Consider the following 23,468-nt stretch of genomic DNA (forward strand, 5'->3'; position numbering starts at 1 on the left):
TGTAACACATATGGGGTATTTCTGTACTCTGGAGCAATTGCATTACAAATTTTGTGGGCTTTTTCTCCTTTTATCCCTAATGAAAAGGAAAACTTGGGGTCTACACCAGCCTGTTAGTGTAAACAAAATAAAAAAAATAAGAGTTAAAAGGAAAAAAAGAACAACAAAATTTGTAATGCAATTTCTCCTGAGTACGGAAATACCCCATATGTGGGCGTAAAATGCTCTGCGGAAGCACAACAAGGCTCAGGAGTAAGAGCGCAATATATATATATTTGAGGCCTGAATTGGAGATTTGCACAGGGGTGGCTGATTTACAGTGGTTCTCACATAAACCTAAAAAAAATAAATACCCAGGTGTGACCCCATTTTGCAAACTACATCCCTCAAGGAATGTAACAAGGGGTATAGTGAGCCCAGGTGTTTGATGAATTTTCATTAAATTTGGATGAGAAAATTAAGAAAACATTTTTTTTTAACTAAAATGCTGGTGTTACCCTAAATTTTTCATTTTCTCAAGGGGAAAAAAAAGCCCCCTCTGCTCTGCGGTCAAACTACAATGCTTAGAAGAGAAGGAGCGCCATTGGGCTTTTGGAGAGAAAATTTGTCTGGAATTGAAGGCCACGTGTTTTTACAAAGCCCCCATAGTGCCAGTACAATGGACCCCCCCCCCCCACATGTGACCCAATTTTTGAATAAGGGGTACATAATAAGGGGTACAGTGAGCATTTACTTTCCACAGGTGTCTGACAGAGTTTTGGAACAGTGATCCGTGAAAATAAAAAATTAAATTTTTCATTTGCTCAGCCCACTGTTCCAAAGATCTGTCAAATGCCAGTGGGGTGTAAATGCTCACTGCACCCCTTATTAAATTATTTGAGGGGTGTAGTTTCCAAAATGGTCACATGGGGGTCCACTGTTCTGGCACCACAGGAGGCTTTGTAAACACACATGGCCCCTGACTTCTATTCCAACCAAATTCTCTCTCCATAAGCTCAATGGCGCTCCTTCTCTTCTGAGCATTGTAGTGCACCAGCAGAGCACTTGATGTCCACACAGGGTATTTTCATACCCCATGTGTATGGGGTTACAAATTTTAGGGATCATTTTCTCCTATTACCCCTATTGTAAAATTTGGGGAAAAAACTACATTTTAGTGAAAAAATTTTTTTATTTACACATCCGATTTTAATGAAAAGTCGTCAAACACCTGTGGGGTGTTAAGGCTCAGCAGACCCCTTGTTACATTCCTTGAGGGATGTAGTTCCCAAAATAGTATGCCATGTGGTTTTTTTTTGTTTTTTTTTTGTTTTTTTTTTTTGCTGTTCTGGCACCATAGGGGCTTCCTAAATGGGACGTGCTCCCCAAAAACCATTTCAGAAAAACTCACTCTCCAAAACCCCATTGTCGCTCCTTCCCTTCTGATCCCTCTAGTGTACTCACAGAGCACTTGACATACAAATATGAGATATTTCCTTACTCGAGAGAAATTGGGTTACAAATTTTAGGGTGATTTTACCCCTTGTAAAAATTAAAAAAACTGGGTCTACAAGAACATGCGAGTGTAAAAAAAAAATGAAGATTTTGATTTCTTTTTGAACTTTGCTGCTATTCCTGTCAACCACCTAAAGAGTTAACACACTTACTGAATGCCATTTTGAATACTTTGAGGGGTTCAGTTTTTTATAATGGGGTCATTTATAGAGTATTTCTAATATAAAGAGCCCTCAAATCAACTACAAAACTTGACTGGTCCCTGAAAAATTCCGATTTTGAATTTTTTTTGAAGGATTGGAAAATTGCTGCTGAACTTTGAAGCCCTCTGATGTCTTCCACAAGTAAAAACATGACAACTTTATGATGCCAACATAAAGTAGACATATTGTATATGTGAATCAATATATAATTTGTTTGGGATGTCCATTTTCCTGATAAGTAGAGAGTTTCAAAGAAAAAAAAAAGAAAGAAAAATTTTCATCAAATTTTTCACCAAGAAATGATGCAAGTATCGACAAAATTTTACCACTAACATAAAGTAGAATATGTCACGAATATGTTAGCATATTCCTCTGTAGCTTTGTAAATAAACAAGTGCAGTTTACAAGTCTTGTTATGGACATGGTAAGTCTAGAAGGGATGTAGAAGTATAAACCAGAGCTGAAAAACTTGAAATATCAGTTTGTGCACAGGGCTTGTAAAGTGACAAGATCATTCATAATGCTTATAGGGTCAAGAACAATACTGTAAATGACATCTAAGACTGTACAATAAGTACATTTATTTATTGTAATCTCTGTGGATCTTCTTTATAGTTTTTTTCCGACTTTTATATGTGCAAAAATATATTATATTCTCTTTCATTAGATGGCCTTTCATTTTTTCCCCCTAGCATTACAGAAGTAAAGCATACCTAAAGCAGCATCAATGGGATTTTTCCAGCAGATAATAAAAATGTAATGTGATATATGCTACTTTTAACGCAGTGCACAGTACACAATGCTACCTCTTGTAATATTCCCTTCCTCCTCCGTTTGGTATGCAGGCTTGTCACCATCGTTTTCATCAGCAGAAGTTCAGTACTTTGTATAACCGCTTCCTTGCTGTGCTGCTGCTTATTCTTTTCATTCTGATCATATAGCACCTTGCAAATCCAGTGCATCAGTAACCCTGTCTCCCACAGGCCATCAATAATAAACTCGAAATTACAGTACCAGTTTGTTTAGTCCAGTGCACTTTTGTTATCACTAAGTCCCCTCTGCTATGCCATGATAACAAAGTGCATCCTGTTATTGGCCAGACAAGAGAAGGGATACAAGCCTCCTAGCTCTGGTCTCACCCCCTGAAATGAGAAATAGCTGTCACCGTTCTGAAGGATTATTCAACAAAACCCATGGAGATTTTGAATTTAGCATTTTCCCATCTTGAACTGTTATGGAATGAGAATTTGCGCCTTGATCTTTAAGACTGAGCAAAGTTGAAAGTCAGTAAAAATGAAAAATAAATCCTGACTTTTTGCTTAAAGAAACAGATGATTGCAATGAAAGAAATCTTTTATGATATCGCAGGAGGAAGAAATATCCCCGGAATTTAATTGAACTTCAATAGGAATGTTACTGTGCAGTAGATTAAATCATTGGATGGCTAAATAGTTTCCAGGAAAAGGATAAGGAAATATTTTTAGATGTCTAGATTCTGCTGTTGTGTATTTTGAGATGGAGCAATACTTCATGTAGTCATCTACATCCATGACTCCTTTTATATGTGCTTGGTGTCTTATTATCTGGAAATAATTTATATTCTCTTTTTTTCTGTTAAAGGAAAGAGAAGACCTATGTGGACAAGTGCTGGAAGGATGTCCGTGTTGGAGATTTTGTGAAGCTCTTCAGTAATGAGATAATTCCAGCAGACATACTACTTCTTTATTCATCTGACCAAAATGGGATATGTCACATAGAAACTGCTAATTTGGATGGAGAAACAAATTTAAAGCAAAGACGAGTGGTCAAAGGTTTTACAAACCCTGTAAGTATGCTTCAATATCTGTTTCCAGAAGGTTAATCTCTGATTAAGACACAGATTCTACAACCAACTTTGTAGCATTTAACTTATGGGTATGTTTTGTTTTTTTAAGCTGGGAAGATAATTAAGGGAACGTGGGGAAATATGCATAATAGTTGTTGGATGATGGCAGTGCTGAATCTCAGTAGGACTGTGCTGACTACCACTCAAGAACACTTTGTTGTGTTGGAAACCGGACCCTTCATGTGTCACAAATCAGTAGTTCTGGGTATATTGCAGTAATTCACATACAGCAATGAGTTTTGCTTTCAGCATGCAGTGTAACATAAATTAAAATGTCCTTCACATCAGGTTCTCTGTACACACAGAAACCTTTGAGCTTCTTACCCAAACTTGGTGGGTACAGTCCCAAAGTCAGTCTTTTTGGTAAAGTGTCGCAGTATCCAAAGTACCTAAGAAAAGTTGATCTTAGCTCCAGACTGCAGCACACCACAGAACTAGAGTATGGGAGTAACTTTATCACCAGAACCTTCAGTCACTCCCAAACCCCGAACCCAAACTTCAGTCTTAGACTCTCTGCGCAGATATTCCTCTGACAGCGGAGTGCCGGCGTAACATGCCGGCACTTGGATTGCTCAGGAATACACCGTCTTATAGCTGCCAATGCATTCTGTGTGGAATCTGCAGAGAGAATAGACATGTCTATTTTTTCTGCGGACAGCAGAACTTGAATTTCCACACCAGATGTTTCCACCGTGGAAATTCTGCTATGTAAACTCTGCTGCTGCAGGATGTCCGCAGCATGGAAATTCTGCCATGTTAACATAGTCCCTCAGCGCCCTACTATCCACTGGTCTGGAGGTCGTTGGTTTTTATTGCTTTTATTGTGGAGTGTCAGCAGAGGGATCTGCTTCATGCTATCATCCAAGTTGTGCTGGCATCTGCACAACTTACATTGGTAAGCGCTCTATCACTATTAGCGTTTCCACATTTGTTATTTATTGCACCATGGAGTGCTCCTCTTTGTCTTTTTTTGTAACATAGCCTTATGTCACTGAGTCAAGAAACCTCAGTGATAAATATCTCCTATCCACCATTTTAGCAGCTGATTTCTTACTACATATATATAACAACTACTTTAACTTTTGATAATAAAGTAACATAGTAACACAGAAGCATAGTTTATAAGGTTGAAAAAAGACAAGAGTCCATCGAGTGCAACCTAGAACTCTACTGTGTCGATCCAGAGGAAGACAAAAAACCCACATGTGGCGTATGCTAATTGTCCCCATATAGCGATCAGAATAAATCCCTGAATCAACATTCTATCCACAGAAATCTAGTATCCATAACCTTTAATATAAAAAATAATATCCAGGCTCCCCTTAACCCCTTAAGGACTCAGGGTTTTTCCGTTTTTGCACTTTCGTTTTTTCCTCCTTACCTTTTAAAAATCATAACCCTTTCAATTTTCCACCTAAAAATCCATATTATGGCTTATTTTTTGTGTCGCCAATTCTACTTTGCAGTGACATTAGTCATTTTACCCAAAAATGCGCGGCGAAACGGAAAAAAAATCATTGTGCGACAAAATCGAAAAAAAAACGCCATTTTGTAACTTTTGGGGGCTTCCGTTTCTACGCAGTGCATATTTCGGTAAAAATTACACCTTATCATTATTCTGTAGGTCCATACGGTTAAAATGATACCCTACTTATATAGGTTTGATTTTGTCGCACTTCTGGAAAAAATCATAACTACATGCAGGAAAATTTATACGTTTAAAAATGTCATCTTCTGACCCCTATAACTTTTTTATTTTTCCACGTACGGGGCGGTATGAGGACTCATTTTTTGCGCCGTGATCTGAAGTTTTTATTGGTATGATTTTTGTTTTGATCTGACTTTTTGGTCACTTTTTATTCATTTTTTAATGTTATAAAAAGTTACCAAAATACGCTTTTTTGGACTTTGGAATTTTTTTGCGCATACGCCATTGACCGTACGGCTTAATTAATTATATATTTTTATAGTTCGGACATTTACGCACGCGGCGATACCACATATGTTTATTTTTATTTATTTTTACACTGTTTTATTTTTTTTTATGGGAAAAGGGGGGTGATTCAAACTTTTATTAGGGAAGGGGTTAAATGACCTTTATTAACACTTTTTTTTTACTTTTTTTTTGCAGTGTTATAGGTCCCATAGGGACCTATAACACTGCACACACTGATCTCTCATCCTGATCACAGGCGTGTATTAACACGCCTGTGATCAGCATTATCGGCGCTTGACTGCTCCTGCCTGGATCTCAGGCACGGAGCAGTCATTCGTCGATCGGACACCGAGGAGGCAGGTAAGAGCCCTCCCGGTGTCCGATCAGCTGTTCGGGATGCCGCGATTTCACCGCGGCGGTCCCGAACAGCCCGACTGAGCAGCCGGGATACTTTCAGTTTCACTTTAGAAGCGGCGGTCAGCTTTGACCGCCGCTTCTAAAGGGTTAATACCGCACATCGCCGCGATCGGCGATGTGTGGTATTAGCCGCGGGTCCCGGCCGTTGATTAGCGCCGGGACCCACGCGATATGATGTGGGATCACGGCGCGATCCCGCTTCATATCGCGGGAGCCGGCGCAGGACGTAAATATACGTCCTGCGTCGTTAAGGGGTTAAACTTGTTTACTGAGTCAGACATCAATCACTACATCTGTTCCAGGTTAAACCCCCCCAAAGGACGAGGGGGCACTCCCTCCGTCTGGAGAAGAAAAAGTTTAGTCTCAAGCGGCGACACGCCTTCTTTACCATGAGAACTGTGAACTTATGGAACAGTCTACCTCAGGAACTGGTCACAGCAGGAAAAATTAACAGCTTTAAAACAGAATTAGATACATTCCTGGAACAAAATAACATTAATGCTTATGAAGAAATATAAAATCCCATCCCTTCCCCAATATCGCGCCACACCCCTACCCCTTAATTCCCTGGTTGAACTTGATGGACATATGTCTTTTTTCGACCGTACTAACTATGTAACTATGTAACTATGTGGCAGAGAGTTCCATAATCTCACAGCATTTACAGAATCCCCGTCTGTGATCATAGTGAAAACTTCTTTCCTCTAGACATAGAGGATGCCCTCTTGTCATGGTCACTTGCCTAGGTATGAAAAGATCACTAGAAAGATATCTGCACTGTCCATTCATATATTTGTACATTGTGGTCAAATGTTTATGATTTTTTTATGCAATATTCATTATATAGTACAGACCGTTTCAAACACTGTTTAATAGGTTTCTTAGAAAAACAGTTGCCACATTAAAGAAAACTCCCAAATATGACGGCACCTGAGGAGGTCAACCTAGTTTGCATATATTGTCACGAGATTCATTTAACATGCATCCCAATGCATTTCTACCAGGTGCTAATAACTTGTCCTTGTAATTCCCTTGTGCAGAATAATATTACACTCTGTGTAAAAACAATTCCATTAAATTGGTTTAATGAAAATTGAAATTGAACCTGCAAACACTTGAAGATTAGTTTTCGTCCGTCACGATGCCCCTTTATCCCTGCTTTGTACAACTGTGTTCTGTTAATATACTCTAGTCACTCTTCCATAGAAGTTTAATACATAAAAGGATAAGCTTTTTGTGTCTTTCAATATGGAAGGTTAAGAGAGTTTGAAGGTAACTTCTCCCCCTGCTATAAGGGTATATTTGAGGTGACTTAGAGATTAACTTTTCCTCTGACATTTTGGAAATTTTCTTCTGAGCTGTGAATTTCAAATAAGCTCTAATTGAATCTACACTTTCAATACTGTTTAACTTTGGAGGAGTTCTGATATTTGGCAGATAAATGCCACCTTCAACATCTTACAGACAAATGTCACTTCAGAGAGGGAGAGAGAAAGAGAAAAAAAGACTTTGTAGGAGTTGAACTTTGCGTTGAAAAAGACGTCGTCATTATCATTGTGCCATAATTACACTTCAGAATGGAAGTCACGAACAGAATTGTAAAACCGCCCATGCTAAGGCAACATTCCTCCCTGACAAGAGAAAAGAATCAATGTCCTGTCATGATTGATTGTAAGACATGCGTAAAACTGATGTCAGCACTTTGCTGCGTTATCTTGCTGGAGGATGAGCTTTACAAATATTTAAAGCAAATGTTTCTTTAGTTAGTAGAACGCTTGTTGAAGAAGGCTTGCATATGTGTATCCCTGAGGGGGGGTAATATGTCTTTTTGAGGAGACTGCCAAATCTCCATGCAGAGTCTTAAAGGCCATGCAATGCTCCCTCAGGAAAAAAAAATTATAATAATTTATATGCATAATCTGCCCTCCAGAAGGAAAAGAGAGAGCCTTATTTGGTGTCCCGATACCGCATTGCATACCGTACCTAGTGTAGAGGTCCCAAAAGTCAGAGGAACTACGTTCAGGTAGGGTTCCTCAGGGGGGACAGCCCCTAGTCGCCTCTCCTAAAGTCTATCTCTAATGTTAATGTATATATATATATATATTTAATAATTATATATATATATATATATATATTTTTTTTTTTTTTTATAGGAATGTATAGTACTTACCTTGTTCAGGGTCGCAGGGCCTTCGGTCATGTGACCATGCTAAATAACCTCTATGGTATGTTGTAGGACCTTAGGAGGTCCTTGGGTCACGTGTTACCCACAAATCTCTGTAATGGTAATTGACATCAGTATGGACCAATTAGCATTTGTCCAGCCCCTGCCCATATAAGGGAGCTGTGTCCAATTATCGCTCTCTTTGGTTGCTGCTCTTGTGGATGCCAGACTAACAGGATGGTTCTATGCAACTTTCAAAGACACGCTAGGCCTCAAAAACCTCCGGCCTCAGCAGAACCAAAATCGTGAGTTCAAATCTAAATCCCTGCTAATGCTAGCCTGACTACTGGACAGCAACTAATTCCCCTAAATCCAGTGGAACAACGCACAATACTAATAGACTCTATATGCTAAAGTCCCAACCTTTGTCAATCTCCAAGGAAAGCTGTTGTTATGCTTAGAGACTTTTATGTTAATGAAGCTTGCAGAAAACCTTCAGTAAAAGTTAACATTGTTTCCGGTTGTGGACAATCTATTATTATCTACCTCAATCCATTATTATCTACCTCCCTATCGCTCTTGGGAAGGGTGGCGGTAGGACAAGCATTACTGAGGAGCCCTCACCCTGGCGTCACGAGTAGATATGGTTAACAAGCACCCTTTGATTCCTGCTCAGCTACACTCCCCATACCCTACATCCCCCAGGCTATCACACTTAAAACTTGACTGCGGATTATCAGCCAAACCAGAACCTCTACTGTACAGGTTGCACCTATGGTATGCTTACCCTTGCCCAATCATTTCAAATATCACTGATGGCATATTTTCCCCTCTTAGCTTTTTTTTTCCTAATCCTTTAAATTCAGAAGAGACTTTGGAAAATTAGTAATAAGTAAAAAAAAATATGCCTCCAATACCCTCCAATAATTTGTAGGGAAACCCCAGCTGCTAATGTTCAATACCCCTGCAGTACCCCTGCAATGAAAATGAAACATTACATGGTGTCCATGAAAACAGGATGTACTGTATGCATAGACATAATGGGTTCTCTACCAACAGAGAAGCTTCTAATAGCTGCCTTCTCATATTACTAATTCATATGAAGCCTGAATAAGGCATTTTACATGCCATTCATAAGTAAAATACCACTGGTGTTCTGTAAATGTATTGAGCGGTGCAGCCTCTTAATAAATCTCTTCAGTGGCTATAACTTATGTCAGCGCTCTGGCATAAATTGTAATAAATCTGGCAGATAATGATTACAACCCCAGTTTTACAATATGCCCCGTTCTCTTTTTTTTAAACAGTCATAGCTGGCATAAAAAGGCAAAAAGGCACACTTTTTGGAAGGAAACTGTAGGCTTGCACAAAAATGTTGACTTTTTGACACTTAAACACTGGAGCAATGGTTGATTAATTCACCCATTGACTTTAATAGGCCACATGTACCCATTGGGCTAAATTTTTTAAGAAAGGTGTCCTATAAGGCAGTCTAAAAAATATATTGATGGAGTGAATTGCGGTAAATGTATAAAAAAAAAAAAAAAAAAAAAAAAAGGTGCACACATAGGTCACAAAACAATACGGGCCCTGATTTACTAAGTGTGTTGGGTGTTTATAAGTGGGGAATGTTTTTTCAGGCATGCATGGTATCACAATGTAAGCCCGTGCCCTAGGTGTTTTCATAGTCCCCCCAACCCTTCTCTTATGTAGAGGGAAACTGTCAAAGAACATACTGTAAATTCAACTGCCTCCCCGGCTGCACCTCACCAACATCTGGGGTACTCCTCTCTTTGAGTCTCACTGAGTTTGCGTGTATTGTTTCTTATTCACATTTCACTGTTTTATATCTAAATCCTGCAAGTAAAAAATATCTTCAGTAAATATGTTGAATAAAGAAAGCCTAAAAATTAGCACAAACATCTCAGAAGGACAAAGCGGACCAAGTGGATAGCCATTAATCCCCGAATAATACTTATTAACCAAGAAATGGAAAGTAATTTGTGCCTCAGCTGCACAATCTGATTTATTTATTTTTACCATTGGCGTGACTCATTAACAGTTACGAGCGAATTCATTTACACTTGTGGTGTCTAAGACTTAATTTGCCAAAGATATGAAGTGTTGACTTATTTTACTGTTTTCTCAGCCGCTCACATTTTCTCGTTTTAAAACAGATCTTTATGTTGTTTTGCTGATAGGCTGACAGCCCACGCAGATATATATGTGTCATTTGCTGACACTGATTGTTATGCAGAGAGAAATGCTTTTACGTAATTTTGGAAACTTGCTGAAAATCAAGTTCCACAATATACAATACTGTCAGCTGACATATTATATTTTTTTAGCTTAAAGAGAATGTCTCACATATTATTAGTTTCAATAATTTCATATAACTTTATAGATGACTGTTTTTGTTTAATTTTTTTATTTGTTTTATTCTTTTTTTTTTTTTTTAACTTACCTAGGGTGAATCTTCATGCATCATTTTTACAGCAGGGTGTGTGTGTGTTTTATGGCAGGTGTAATGAATGGTAGTTACCTTAATAGACAGTAGTCCATAAACTATTATAGTCTCCAGGAAGTGACTGAAATAGCCCCCTTCCCCCAATACTAGAAAGTTGCTAAGAAGTTAAATACAGGGCCTCATGTGTGTATATACATTGTTGCTATCCTACCTTACAAGCTCTCTAGTTGTACAACAGAACAGCTATCAGTTATTAAAGCAGACCTTTCAGCAGTTTTAATCAAAACTGCTGGCAGCCCTATACAGAGGTCAGGGAGGGGAAGAAAGCCATACCTGTGTTCTTTGTAATGCAGCTTGGATGACCAGAAAAATGTTGTTTAGACTCCTGACCACCACCAGTGGCCAAGAGGCAAGCTCTTCTTGCCTCGAGTATTGAGAGTATTCCCAGCTCTCTCTTTCAGCTATGACTGATAGCTCTAGGGGTCTCCTGATCGGACACTAGAGCTTAGAGGGAGGGCCAGAAATACTGTTAAAACTGATGCAACAGGTATGTCTAAACTCCCCTCCCTAACCTCTGTATAGGGCTATCAGCAGTTTAAAGCCTGCTGACGGATTACCTTTAAATTCTCTTCCCTTTAATGATAAGGAGATAACTATGCTATCTCTCTCCCAGTCTACACTGTTAAGCTAAAAAGTTAGCTTTAAAACAAACTGGCTGACAATCCTCTACAGAAGATGGATAGAAGAATGTTATAATACAGTATCTTGGGTTCTAGTTATGCAAACTGCTTGACCAAGGAAAACCTGTTTTAATGTCCTGGCCGCCACTATGATAAGTGCTAAGGAGGTAAGCCCCTGATGTTCTGTTTACATCTGCATTAAGTGCTTCCCTAACCGCTATTCTAGCTCAAGTGAAAGCTCTAGCATCCAACAAAGATACCTCTAGAGTCTTCACTCAGAGCTGATACATGCAAACTTGCCTGATGAAGTGCCCGGGCAGGAAATGCGTTGCTTTTATGTGCTTAAAATAAACATCTATATGTATTGAAGACTCCATGAACTTTTATCTACTGCTGTCCATGCACCTGCAAAGATCCATGTTTGCTATTTTTCGTTGATGCCACTCAGAGCTGAGAGGAAGAACTGGAAAGCCCAGACAGCTGTGGGCACTTAACATGCCGACTTGCTGGCATTTGCTGTAAGGGTCGCCATGAGCCTAAAACATTATAAAACACAATTTTGAAGAACAGGAGCCAGGTATGATTAACCCCTTAACGACACAGGACGTAAATGTATGTCCTGGTGAGCTGGTACTTAACGCACCAGGACGTACATTTACGTCCTATGCATAACCGCGAGCACCGGAGAAATGCTTGCGTCATGCGCGAAAGGTCCCAGCTGCTGATAGCAGCCAGGGACCCGCCCATAATGTCGGACATCTGCGATCGCGCGAATGTCCGCCATTTACCCGTCAGATGCCGTGATCAATACAGAAAACGGCATCTGCAGCAGTGCGGATACTAAAATTGGATGATCGGATCGCCCGCAGTGCTGCCGCAGCGATCCGATCATCCAGCATGGCAGCCGGAGGTCCACTCACCTGCCTCTGCTGCCTTCCACGGGTCTTCGGCTCTGGTCTGAGATCGAGCAGACCAGAGCAAAAGATGACCGATAATACTGATAAGTGCTATTTCCTATGCATAGCACTGAACAGTATTAGCAATCAAATGATTGCTATCAATAGTCCCCTTTGGGGACTATTAAATTGTAAAAATTAAAGTTAAAAAGTAAATAAAAAAAAAGTTAAAAAAAAAATTGTCCCATTTTCCCTATTTCACTTCCCAAAAGTGTAAAAAAAAAAAAATACATATTTGGTATTGCCGCGTGCGTAAATATCCCAACTATTAAAATAAAATGTTAATGATACCGTACGGTGAACGGCGTGAATGGAAAAAAAAAGTCCAAAATAGATGCTTTTTTATAACATTTTATTCCAAAAAAAATTTATAAAAAAAAGTATTCAGTTTTATACAAGCAAATATAATATCTATAAAAAGTATAGATCATGGCGCAAAAAATGAGCCCTCATACCGCCGCTCATATGGAAAAATAAAAAAGTTATAGGTCTTCAAAATAGGTTGATTTTAAGCTTACCAATTTGGTTAAACAGTTTGCGATTTTTTTTAAGCGCAACAGTAATAGAAAAGTATGTTATCATGGGTATCATTTTAATTGTATTGACCCAAAGAATAAAGAACATGTAATTTTTACCGTATATTGTACGGTGTGAAAATGAAACCTTCCAAAATTGGCTAAATTGCAGTTTTCTTTATTTGCCCACACAAATAGTATTTTTTTAGTTGTGCCATATATTTTATGGTAAAATGAGTGATGGCATTACAACGGACAACTGGTCGCACAAAAAACAAGCCCACATATTAGTTTTTGGATCAAAATATAAAAGAGTTATGATTTTTTGAAGGCGAGGAGGAAAAAACGAAAATGTAAAAATAAAATTGTCTGAGTCCTTAAGGCCCAAATTGTCTGAGTCCTTAATGGGTTAAGTTCTTCTCCCTGTCCTCTATATATTGTTCTATGAATGATACATTTCACAAAGAATCAACTGAAAATTGTTACATGGGAAAAATGATCTGTGTCACTTATATTATCATGCTTTTTGGTCATACATTTTGTACCAAACCCTTTGCCAAATGTATGTCAAGAGGGGTGGAGATAAGTTTTCATTTTTTTTTTTTTTTATATAGAGCCGGGATATTAGGTTTTAATTCCATGTCAATATAAAGGATTTGTAGAATTGTATTAAAAAACAATGCTTCAGTTTGCTATAAACATCAATCAGTAGAGTATTCAAGGTTGTCATAAAAAGTTGTCAGCCAATAGAAAACATTTTCTGATGGCAATGTCCATACAATGTCCATAAAATATTTTATAGTTTTACAAAAATTGTTCATCTTCAGTGAGCCTCTATTTTCATAACATCACGAGGACTATAAAAGCACCAGGTGTAGACGAATGTGTATTGTTGTATCCTGACCGGTTATTAATATTGCAGTACTCCCTGTAGTTGGGTTGGAAACACAGTTCTGCAAATATTGCTTTATAAAATATGGCTTTACTCTTTCTATTTTCACAGTCTGTGTTTCAAAAGTCACATTCCATCCTCCCAAATATCCACATTCTACTAAGATGACATGTCTATAACAAGGTGATGCTGCCGATGGTGCATTGTGCATTTGTCTTCTTGTGTTTTCATGCTTCACACACTGTCGTTATGGAGGACATCACCAGAAGAAAATCTAATTAGTTTTATATGGATAAGATTTCTCACTTGTGAATTACGTTCTAGATTTCTTTGTTGTTTGCCTGTTCTGTCTGTGCCAATAAGGGCATGTCTTTTCTTTTGATGCTTTGTAAATGATTTTAGTTGTGAGTTTAACATTCAGATACAGCTAATTAGATGCTTCATATTCTATTAGTATGCCACATTTAACCTTCCTCACACTCCCAGGGTGTAGTAATTCTTTTAGAAAATCAGGTAACAGGCTGTAAAAGGATTCCTTTGTTAGAAATTGGAAATTATCCTATGCAAGGAAATGATGAGCTGTCTGTGTGCTAAGAAGAAATAGGTTGTTGGGAAAAGCATTTCAGAAGATGTCATGCTGATGTAGAGGCTCTCCCTGACTGAGATGACTTCAATGGTTAGTACATAGCACACACAGTACATAGAGAAAGTTAAATTATGTTCCGAAACTAAAGGAATGCCCCCAAAACAGTCACTTTTGAACAGGGTATAAACTCTACAATTCAAAGGGCGGGTCCAAAAAAATTAGAACCACTCCCAAAAATATTGGCAAAGGTTCCCGGGAATAGACACTGATGGAAGCATATTTTTAAATATAAAAAGTGGCCGCGGCCCATGCTACCTCATCTAAAAATGTCAGAGGGCCACTTTAAGAGAAATGAGCAGTGGCTGCTGGTACTAGCCGATGTCTCTCCCCTGAGGAGAGGAGAATGGCAGAGGAGAAGCACAGGCACCGGGATGCTGTGGATGGTAACTACCACGTCAGCTTTGGTGCTCTGCAGCTCTTCCGAACCAAGTATCTACTGTTATTGGACATAACAGTAAGTCCCCAGGCCAGAGAAGAAGCACAGAAGCCGCGCATTATGGGGGCCTACAACTATATGGGGGCATTGATGGGGAATAAAAATAAATGAGGGCCGTGTGGGGGGCCTACAACTGAGAGGGGTACATTCAACTATATGGGGTACAATTTTTGGTAATGGGCTGCCAAGAAGTATTCGGGCATAAAGTTAGGAACCACTGCTCTAAAAGAAAGACTCCACATACTACTAAACTATCACCACACAGATCTATAAGTTAAAAACCTTAGATAGTGGCACTATTTTTTGCCAACAATGGTTTTCCAAAGATTCCAAAATGATTAATAGCTTTAAAGGCTATAAACACCTTTGGAAATCATTTTCTTTTATTCTTCTTTGTACTTACTGTGGTGCCAAAACATTTTTATTTTTCCTTTATCATCAGGAATCTATCATGCTACGACAACCATAAATAGTAAACCTTATAGAATAACTGTAACAATTTGTGTTTTTTATTCTAGGAATGTCCATTTGATCCGGAGTCCTTTAAATATACCATTGTATGTGAGAAACCAAATAACAATCTCAGCAAATTCAAAGGTTACATGTGAGTATTTGAAGTGGTATGTCTGTGTTGAAATGTTAAAGGGGTACTCCCCTGGAACTTTTTTTTTTTTTTTTTTTAAATAAACTGGTGCCAGAGGGTTAAGAGTTAAAAAACTCTTAATCATTCCAGTACTTATCAGCTAGTGTTACGATCCACAGGAAGCTCTTTTCTTTTTTGAATTTTCTTTCTGCCTGACCACAGTGCTCTCTGCTGACACGTCCATTTTAGGAACTGCCCAGAGTAGGAGCAAATTCCCATAGAAAACCTATCCTGCTCTGGACAGTTTCTAAAATGGACAGAGGTGTCAGCAGAGAGCACTGTGGTCAGACAGAAGAGGAAATTCAAAAAGTAAATAACTTCCTGTGAATCATAACAGCAGCTGAAAAGTACTGGAAGGATTAGTAATTTACAAATCTGTTTAACTTTCTGGCACCAGTTGATTTAAAAAAATGTTTTCCAGTGGAGTACCCCTTTAAGCAAATGTCAATTTCTATTGTTCACCTTCACATGTTCACTTTAGGTCTGGTAGTTAAGCTTTATTCGTGGAGACTACAGACAAAAAGGAAGTAAAGGATTGCACTAGGGCAAGTGACTGATCTTCTGGTTATTTGATGATACATATCCCAAACAGGGCCAATATTGAAAACCTCAACCCTTTTAGTTATTCCTATAAATAAATGTGAAACTATTCTGATAATTCTGCATTAAATAGGTGTTTTATTGACATTCAGTAAATGAATATGGACTTCGCACATTAGGGATGTGACCTAGCACATTAGGGATGGGAAGTTTGTTTCCAGAACCATGTTCACCTAATGAGGTATGGGGGGCTCCCAGTTTTTCACATGACAGTTGTTCGGTCAAAGAACAGCTGGCATGCCCGATCCCCAGACATAATCCCTCCCCAGTGTTTTCTGGAAGTGGCTTACTCCCCTCTCCATGTTAGTAATACATGTGCTTTTTCCACGTACAATTATTAATGTACCGTATATGTCAAGGTTCTTGCCCTAGAAACCGCTAAACCAATAAAAATATAGCAATTTACATTGAAACTGCATAGAAGTGTAGTTATTGGCCACATTGTGGCCATACTGTGTCTCTACCGTGACTGTGTTCTTTTAGTTCCATTGTTTTCAAAATCTAATAACCTGAAAAATGCAAAGTGCCGATCAATTATTATTCTGTGGATCTTCTGTTCACAAGCAAAAAAATAAACACATTAAGAAGCTGCAATGCAATTCCCATTGTTCCAGGCTCAAACTTTATTTGTTTTTATGTTTGATCATTAATTTTCCATGTGCCTTGATGTTGATGTTACTTATCTAAAAGACATTGTATCTTCCTTATTTTTTCAATACCGTGCCAGGTACCAATTGTAAAATTTTATAGCTTTCTCATTATGTGTGGCATAATAGCAAATCAACAACTGTGTTAAAGGGCATGCTGAAGTTAAAAAACAGTCAATCATAATAATAAAAGAATGTGGTAGTGACAGAAGCTATCCCAGGGACCCTTGGCTAAAATTTGTAACTGGGGTTCACCTCGGCCATGGATATACATACCAACATACCTATGTGCAGTCACATACATGTATGTATACACTATTTATTTTTTTACTATATACAACCATACACTAACCTGTCATGGTATATACTGCTTGGAAATCACATCAAAGTCTGTCACTCTTGCCTACAATAAAAAAAAATATCATTCTGACTTTCCACAATTTTTAGTTGTTTACTAAGCACTTAGCCAGGTGACAGCACATAGTAGTCACACTCATGAGATGCCCATACACCTTAGACTAATGTTGGACAAATCCCCTGCCACCAATGGGATTAGCTGACTGTCTAAGGTTTTTGGCTGCTCCTGACTCTCCACCGACATCTCCTGTGTATATGGAGGTAGGGTGGCGAGAACTATCTGCCGAAAGAATGTTCAGCCTACAGTTATGTGCGATGTATGGCAGCATTTAAGGAAAGCTAGCTCAATTCTTCAGCAGTGAAGCTCTGGTGATATATATACTACTTCACTACTATGTCTGGCCTTGACTGCTTAGGAATTAAGATTGTGGATTGCTTTAAATATTGTATTAAAGTATTTTAATGGAAATTTTTTGTTTGGGGTGATGTGGGTTAAGAGATACTCTCAAGATATTTTATTTCTACACAAGTCCTTTTCAAATTACCCCAAATAGCAATTATATTGTGGTCACACCTTAAAATTGACTTTTAAGCTGGATGTTACTATGTTACTAATGTATGATATCTTAATTGTTTCTGTTATTTACAGGGATCAGAATGGGCAACATACAGGATTCGGCACAGAAAGTCTACTTCTTCGAGGATGTACTGTCCGAAATACAGAGGAAGTTATTGGTGTTGTGGTCTATGCAGGTGACTAAACTTTTTTTTTTTTTAGCCATTAAGTGGTAATATTACTGTGGGCACCAAAGATCTTATGAGCACTTCCGGCACCAAAAAAGTCCAATAGATTTAAAAGGGTTTACACACACAAAGCTTTTTGTGGCAATTTTTCATAGTTTATTTTTTTCATAGTTTATTAATTTTTTTTTTTTTTAAACCAGCAGCACTAAGAAACCACATATGTCCTTCCTTCATATTTCCTTTTCTTTAAAAACACACATCTGGTTTTTGCTTAAGAAACTGAATTAAAAACTGTGCATAAAAAGCTATTTGTACAAACTTCAGTAAAAGAAAGTATGCACTTAATACATTTCTTACGGCTTGACCTTTTAGATATATTTATCTTCTATTCTGAATTTAAGGGTGCAGCAAGTCATTTACTGACATTCATTATCTCTCCACCCTTCCCGTAGGCAAACACTTCCTCATATTTCCTTTTTTTTTATTTTTATGACCTCATAGTGCACATATTAAGATAAAGAAAAAAGCACTGAATGTAAATTAAGGACATGCCAAAAATGTTCTTGTGTAAAATCTATTTGTGTCCACTTGAAAAGATTTTTGAAATTTATTAGTGGCAGGAACCAAGTTCACAGACATACCATTCTGACCTATTAGACTTTGGCATTGTCTGTCCATAATAAATTTGACTCATTGTTTAGAGTGGGTTTATTAAATCCTTTCCCATACCAGGCTAAGACAGACTACACTGTGTTGATATCTGCTTATACCTGGGGATAGGTAAGCCTGTCATCTGGAAAACTGATTAAAGTCGATCTCTTAGAAGCCCTGACATTTGTGCAAATTTTATATTTATAGATTTCTGGTGCAGTTTGTACCGTATATGCCGGCGTATAAGACTACTTGGCGTATAAGACGACCCCCAACTTTTACAGTTAAAATATAGAGTTTGGGATATACTCGCCATATAAGACTACCCCTCCTACCGCGATGTACGGTACTTTGTAGTTCCCCCCACATTAGGTAGGCATCATGTTCCCCCCACATTAGGTAGGCAGTATTGTTCCCCCACATTAGGTAGGCAGTATAGTTCCCCCCACATTAGGTAGGCAGTATAGTTCCCCCCACATTAGGTAGGCAGTATAGTTCCACCCCACATTAAGTTGCCAGTTCCCCCACAATAGTAGGCAGCTCCCCCACAATAGGTCGGGAGTTACCCCACATTAGGTCAGCAGTTACCCCACATTAGTAGGCAACCCCACATTAGTAGGCAGCTCCCCCACATTAGTAGCAGTTCCCCCACAATAGTAGGCAGCTCCCCCCACATTTGTAGGCAGCTCCCCCCACATTAGGTCAGCAGTTCCCCCACAATAGTAGGCAGCTCCCCCCACATTTGTAGGCAATTCCCCCACATTAGGTCAGCATTTCCCCCACAATAGGTCAGCATTTCCCCCACAATAGTAGGCAGCTCCCCCCACAATAGTAGGCAGCTCCCCCCACATTTGTAGGTAGCTCCCCCCACAATAGTAGGCAGCTCCCCCCACATTTGTAGGCAGCTCCCCCCACATTTGTAGGCAGCTCCCCCACATTTGTAGGCAGCTCCCCCCACATTAGGTCAACAGTTCCCCCACAATAGTAGGCAGCTCCCCCCAACAGACAGTGTATGGCTGCAGGCTGTATGTCTGTACTGGTCTGCCCCACAGTGTTCCGATCACCGCTCCTCCGGCACGGGTCACCATCTACTGCTATGGCCTTTGGACCATAGCAGTAGGTGCCGGGACCGGGGAGCGGTGACCGGATCACTTAAGATAGTACGGCCGGTCACTCACCAGGCCCCGGTAGGCGCGCGTCCTCCTGCGGTCCTCCTGGGCCTGCACTCCTCTGCCTCTATGGTTGTAGGCACGTGACGTCACTGACGTCCCGTGCATACAACCATAGAGGCAGAGGAGTGCAGGCCCAGGAGGACCGCAGGAGGACGCGCGCCTACCGGGGCCTGGTGAGTGACCGGTGGACATCCGTATGTCCCGAAAAGATTTTTCGGGACACAGGGATGTCTGGCATAGGAATACCTATGATTATCTGCCCGGGCCGGCTCCCGTGTGTGGCTGCAGGCGGGGGCCCGCCAGAGCAGGTAAAATCTAATACTGTATACTAAAAACCAGGGGGCCTCCAGCTGTTGTAAAACTACAACTCCCAGCATGCCCGGACAGTCTTTGCCGTGCTGGGAGTTGTAGTTTCACAACAGCTGGAGGCACCCTGGTTTTTAGTATACAGTATTAGTTTTTACTTGCTCTGGCCGGCCCCCGCCTGCAGCCACACACGGGAGCCGGCCTGGGCAGATAATCAGAAATTTTCCTATCCCGGACCTCAATACACGGCGTATAAGACGACCCCCGACTTTTCAGAAGAAAATTTGGGGTTAAAAAGTAATCTTATACGCCGGGATATACGGTATTAAAAAAACAAACTGGTATACAATAAGGAAAGTGGTGTTATCATACGCCAATAATTGCAACTAACTTTTAGAATACAATAAACCTATTAATAGTTGATCTAAACTTTGAGAAATGTTGTTAAATCTTTGGACACTGGAGAGTATGTATTAAGACTGGCTTCTGAAATGCTTGTCATAAGTAAAAGAAGGCTGGTTTTAGATGCACCAGATTTATCAAGAGGTGCAGATATTTTAATAAATTTGTTGCATTTTACACACAGGCTATGCACCAGATTCAGATATATGTATATATATATATATATATATATATATATATATATATATATATATATATATGTATGTATGTATATATATATATATATACCAATTCTGACATAACTTATGACAATATGTGCATAAGTTATGGTAAATCTTGAGGCAATGCACTGCTAAGCCCCACTCACTTATTCTTAAGGTTGTATAGGAGGCACAAAAAGGTATAATGTTGCAAAATGGGTCTTGGGAGAAAATTTGTGACTTTATCAGACTGTCAAGTCCAAGTTTATACAGTCTAGGTTTATACTGCCTTATAAGTATTAAACAGTATTAGTAAATCTTCCTCATTATCTTTCCCAAAATTTGTAAATACAATATTTGCCATGTGATATGTAAAAAATAAATAAATGGAATTTTTGCCAAAAGTCAAGAGTCAGGCTCCTTGAAGTTCACTTTTCAAATTTTTACGGGACATGTTTGAGGGTTAGACAGGAAGGGCTCATTTCAGATATTTGTAATTTGCAATAACTGGATTGCTAAGGGGACACAAAGAAGTGTAGCACATATGTGGTAACTTAATTGTCAGTGTTTGCCATTTAGTTGGTGCCCACCTAAAGTCTTAATAAAAGGGTCAAAGACAGGCCCAATTTTATTGTGACACTCTTTGTTTCTTAGCAGCTTGTCCCAGTAACATGTCTCTGTAGCCAGTTCAACAGAACCCACAATCCTTATTGTAACATTTTGTTTAGCTTTTTCAGTTTAGGTGAAGTAGAAATCCTGATCCTTAAAGGGGTATTCCAGGAAAGCGTTTTTTTTTATTTTTTATAAATCTATCAACTGGCTCCAGAAAGTTAAACAGATTTGTAAATTACTTCTATAAAAAAAAAAAAAAAATCTTAATCCTTCCAATAATTGTCAGCTGCTGAAATTGAGTTGTTCTTTTCTTTCTGGCAACAGTGCTCTCTGCTGATATGTCTGCCTGTCTTGGGAACTGCACAGAGTAGAAGTTGTTTGCAATGGGGATCTGCTTCTACTCTGGAGAGTTCCAGAGACGGGTGTCATCAGAGAGCACTTAGAAAAGAACAACTCAACTTCAGCAGCTCAAATACAGAAAGGATTAAGATTTTTTAATGGAAGTAATTTACAAATATGTTAACCTTTCTGGAGCCAGTTGATATATAAAAACATTTTTTTTCCTGGATAACCCCTTTAATATTACAGCATCGACATCCAAGCTGTATTCTCACATGTCCAAATAATTTTTTAGAGGTTACATTTAGCATTGGTTTACGTTATGGCACCGCTGGGTTTTTGAAATGTGATATCACTAAATAAGTGCAGTAAATTCGGCCTTTTTCCATTTTCCCATTCTCAATATATAAATGTATGTGTTCATTTTCTAATAGTAGTTTTTATATTATATTTTATATAACCAAATCTTATCTTGTTCTCCTGTATTCCGACCTACTGAGGAGCTGATCATTATTTCATGATACATTCCGTCAGAATCTGCAGTGCTTATTCCTGCTGTAGGAAAGCAGCTAAGTGTATTCCTAGTGCCAAGTGAAAATGGTTCATGACTGAAATTATAGTTAGATAAATTAAACTGGCTATACCTTGCTGAGATCAAGCAGAGGGCAGCACATATGCCGTAATGATCACATTTAGACCACTTGATGAAACACTGCAGCAACGTCCAGCTGCTTGCTACAACATCTAAGACTCCTGAGGTCACATCTTTTTCTAGCTCGCTTACCCGTAGTCTATTAATGCATGAACCAATTACAAAAATGAAGAAATGTTAGCTTTAAAATGTTATTTTTATCAGCTTCTCAAGCTTTATTAACCAATGAAGTCATTAAATACATGTGTATAAAAGGTATTTTTTTTCTCGCTATTTTCCTAAAGCTATCCAGAAACTTTAAGTTGTTATTGTGATCGGTCACCATAGGCAGGTTAGGAGGCTAAAATTAAAGTTCCCGTCTCCTCCTTTTCTCAGACATTTATTGATACTAGTTTTCAGCCACTCTTTCAGGCAGTGTGTTGATTTCCCCCATTTCTAAGGTGGTAACAATAGGCCTTAAAAGGTTTTTTCTACAATTGAACATATTTTTAATATTGGTAAGTATTTTAATACTATTCTATGGTTTTTCAAGCTTTTCTTTTGCTTCTGATACAAACCGCTTTATTGTCTTGATTGACTTTCTTCCTGTCTAGCATACATCTTGTAACAGACTTCTTGTTCTTGCTGGACACTTGCTGTTCTTACATGAATTTGACTCTTTATATCCCCTCTATCTCCTTCCCTATGTGTGAGGCTCCTGTAAGTTTAGTTAGTGGGGCTATCGTCAAAAAGATGTAGTAGCAGAGATTTAGCGTTGGCTGGATTCCTTGCTACAGTTTACAACAGGAATGTACACTAGACAGAAATTGGAGCCAATAAAGACCACAGAGCAGAAGTAGAACAAAGGATTTACACACTGAAGAATCTGCAGGAATATCTATTCCAAATCCTGTGCGTTCTAGTTTGGAATATGTAAATATTGGAGTAGATTATTTAAATGTAAAAGAAGAACAATAAGGCAGATAAAACAAATTGTCTAGTTCTTAGACAGTGTACACTATATAGTCTAAGACCAGGTTTACACCATGTTTAAAGTTCGCCACCGTATTTTATTTTATGTGGCTTTTTCAACTATAATTGAAAAATAATGGTCTGTATAAAAAAAAAAAAATGCAGCCTATTTTTTCCCCGTTACAGTTCAAAAAGCTAAATATGTTAGCTAATTCTATGCTGTGTGAACCCCGCCTACGAATACCCAGATTTAGCAAAGTGTCTCATGCTGTTTAAAAATCTAGCGCATCTTTAGACTGTCTAGTCTAGTTTATACTGTCCATTAGTTGATTTAGCTTATACTAAAATTTCATACCCCCTTTCCCGTGAGGCCATGCAATCTCTTCAAGCAAGGCTCAAAATTATATAACAGACATCTAAAATGCGATGTAAGTCCTGTAAGCCATTTTTTTTTGCACAAAATCTATACTAATTTGGCACACACTGTTTTATTTATCAACC

At 38.7% G+C, this 23,468-nt stretch overlaps 1 protein-coding gene across 3 annotated transcripts in view; it reads left to right on the forward strand.

The window, feature by feature from the left end:
- The window catches only part of ATP10B (ATPase phospholipid transporting 10B (putative)), a 479,113-nt gene that overhangs the window by 409,910 nt on the left and 45,735 nt on the right, over positions 1-23,468 (forward strand). For all 3 annotated transcript variants that reach the window (XM_056516674.1, XM_056516673.1, XM_056516675.1), the window contains 3 exons: positions 3,318-3,522; positions 15,210-15,295; positions 17,588-17,691. In XM_056516674.1, coding sequence (XP_056372649.1) covers positions 3,318-3,522; positions 15,210-15,295; positions 17,588-17,691 — 395 coding nt within the window. The remainder of the gene's footprint in view (positions 1-3,317; positions 3,523-15,209; positions 15,296-17,587; positions 17,692-23,468) is intronic.

The sequence above is a fragment of the Hyla sarda genome, chromosome 4 (genome assembly GCF_029499605.1).
Source record: "Hyla sarda isolate aHylSar1 chromosome 4, aHylSar1.hap1, whole genome shotgun sequence".
Classification (NCBI taxonomy): Eukaryota; Metazoa; Chordata; class Amphibia; order Anura; family Hylidae; genus Hyla; species Hyla sarda.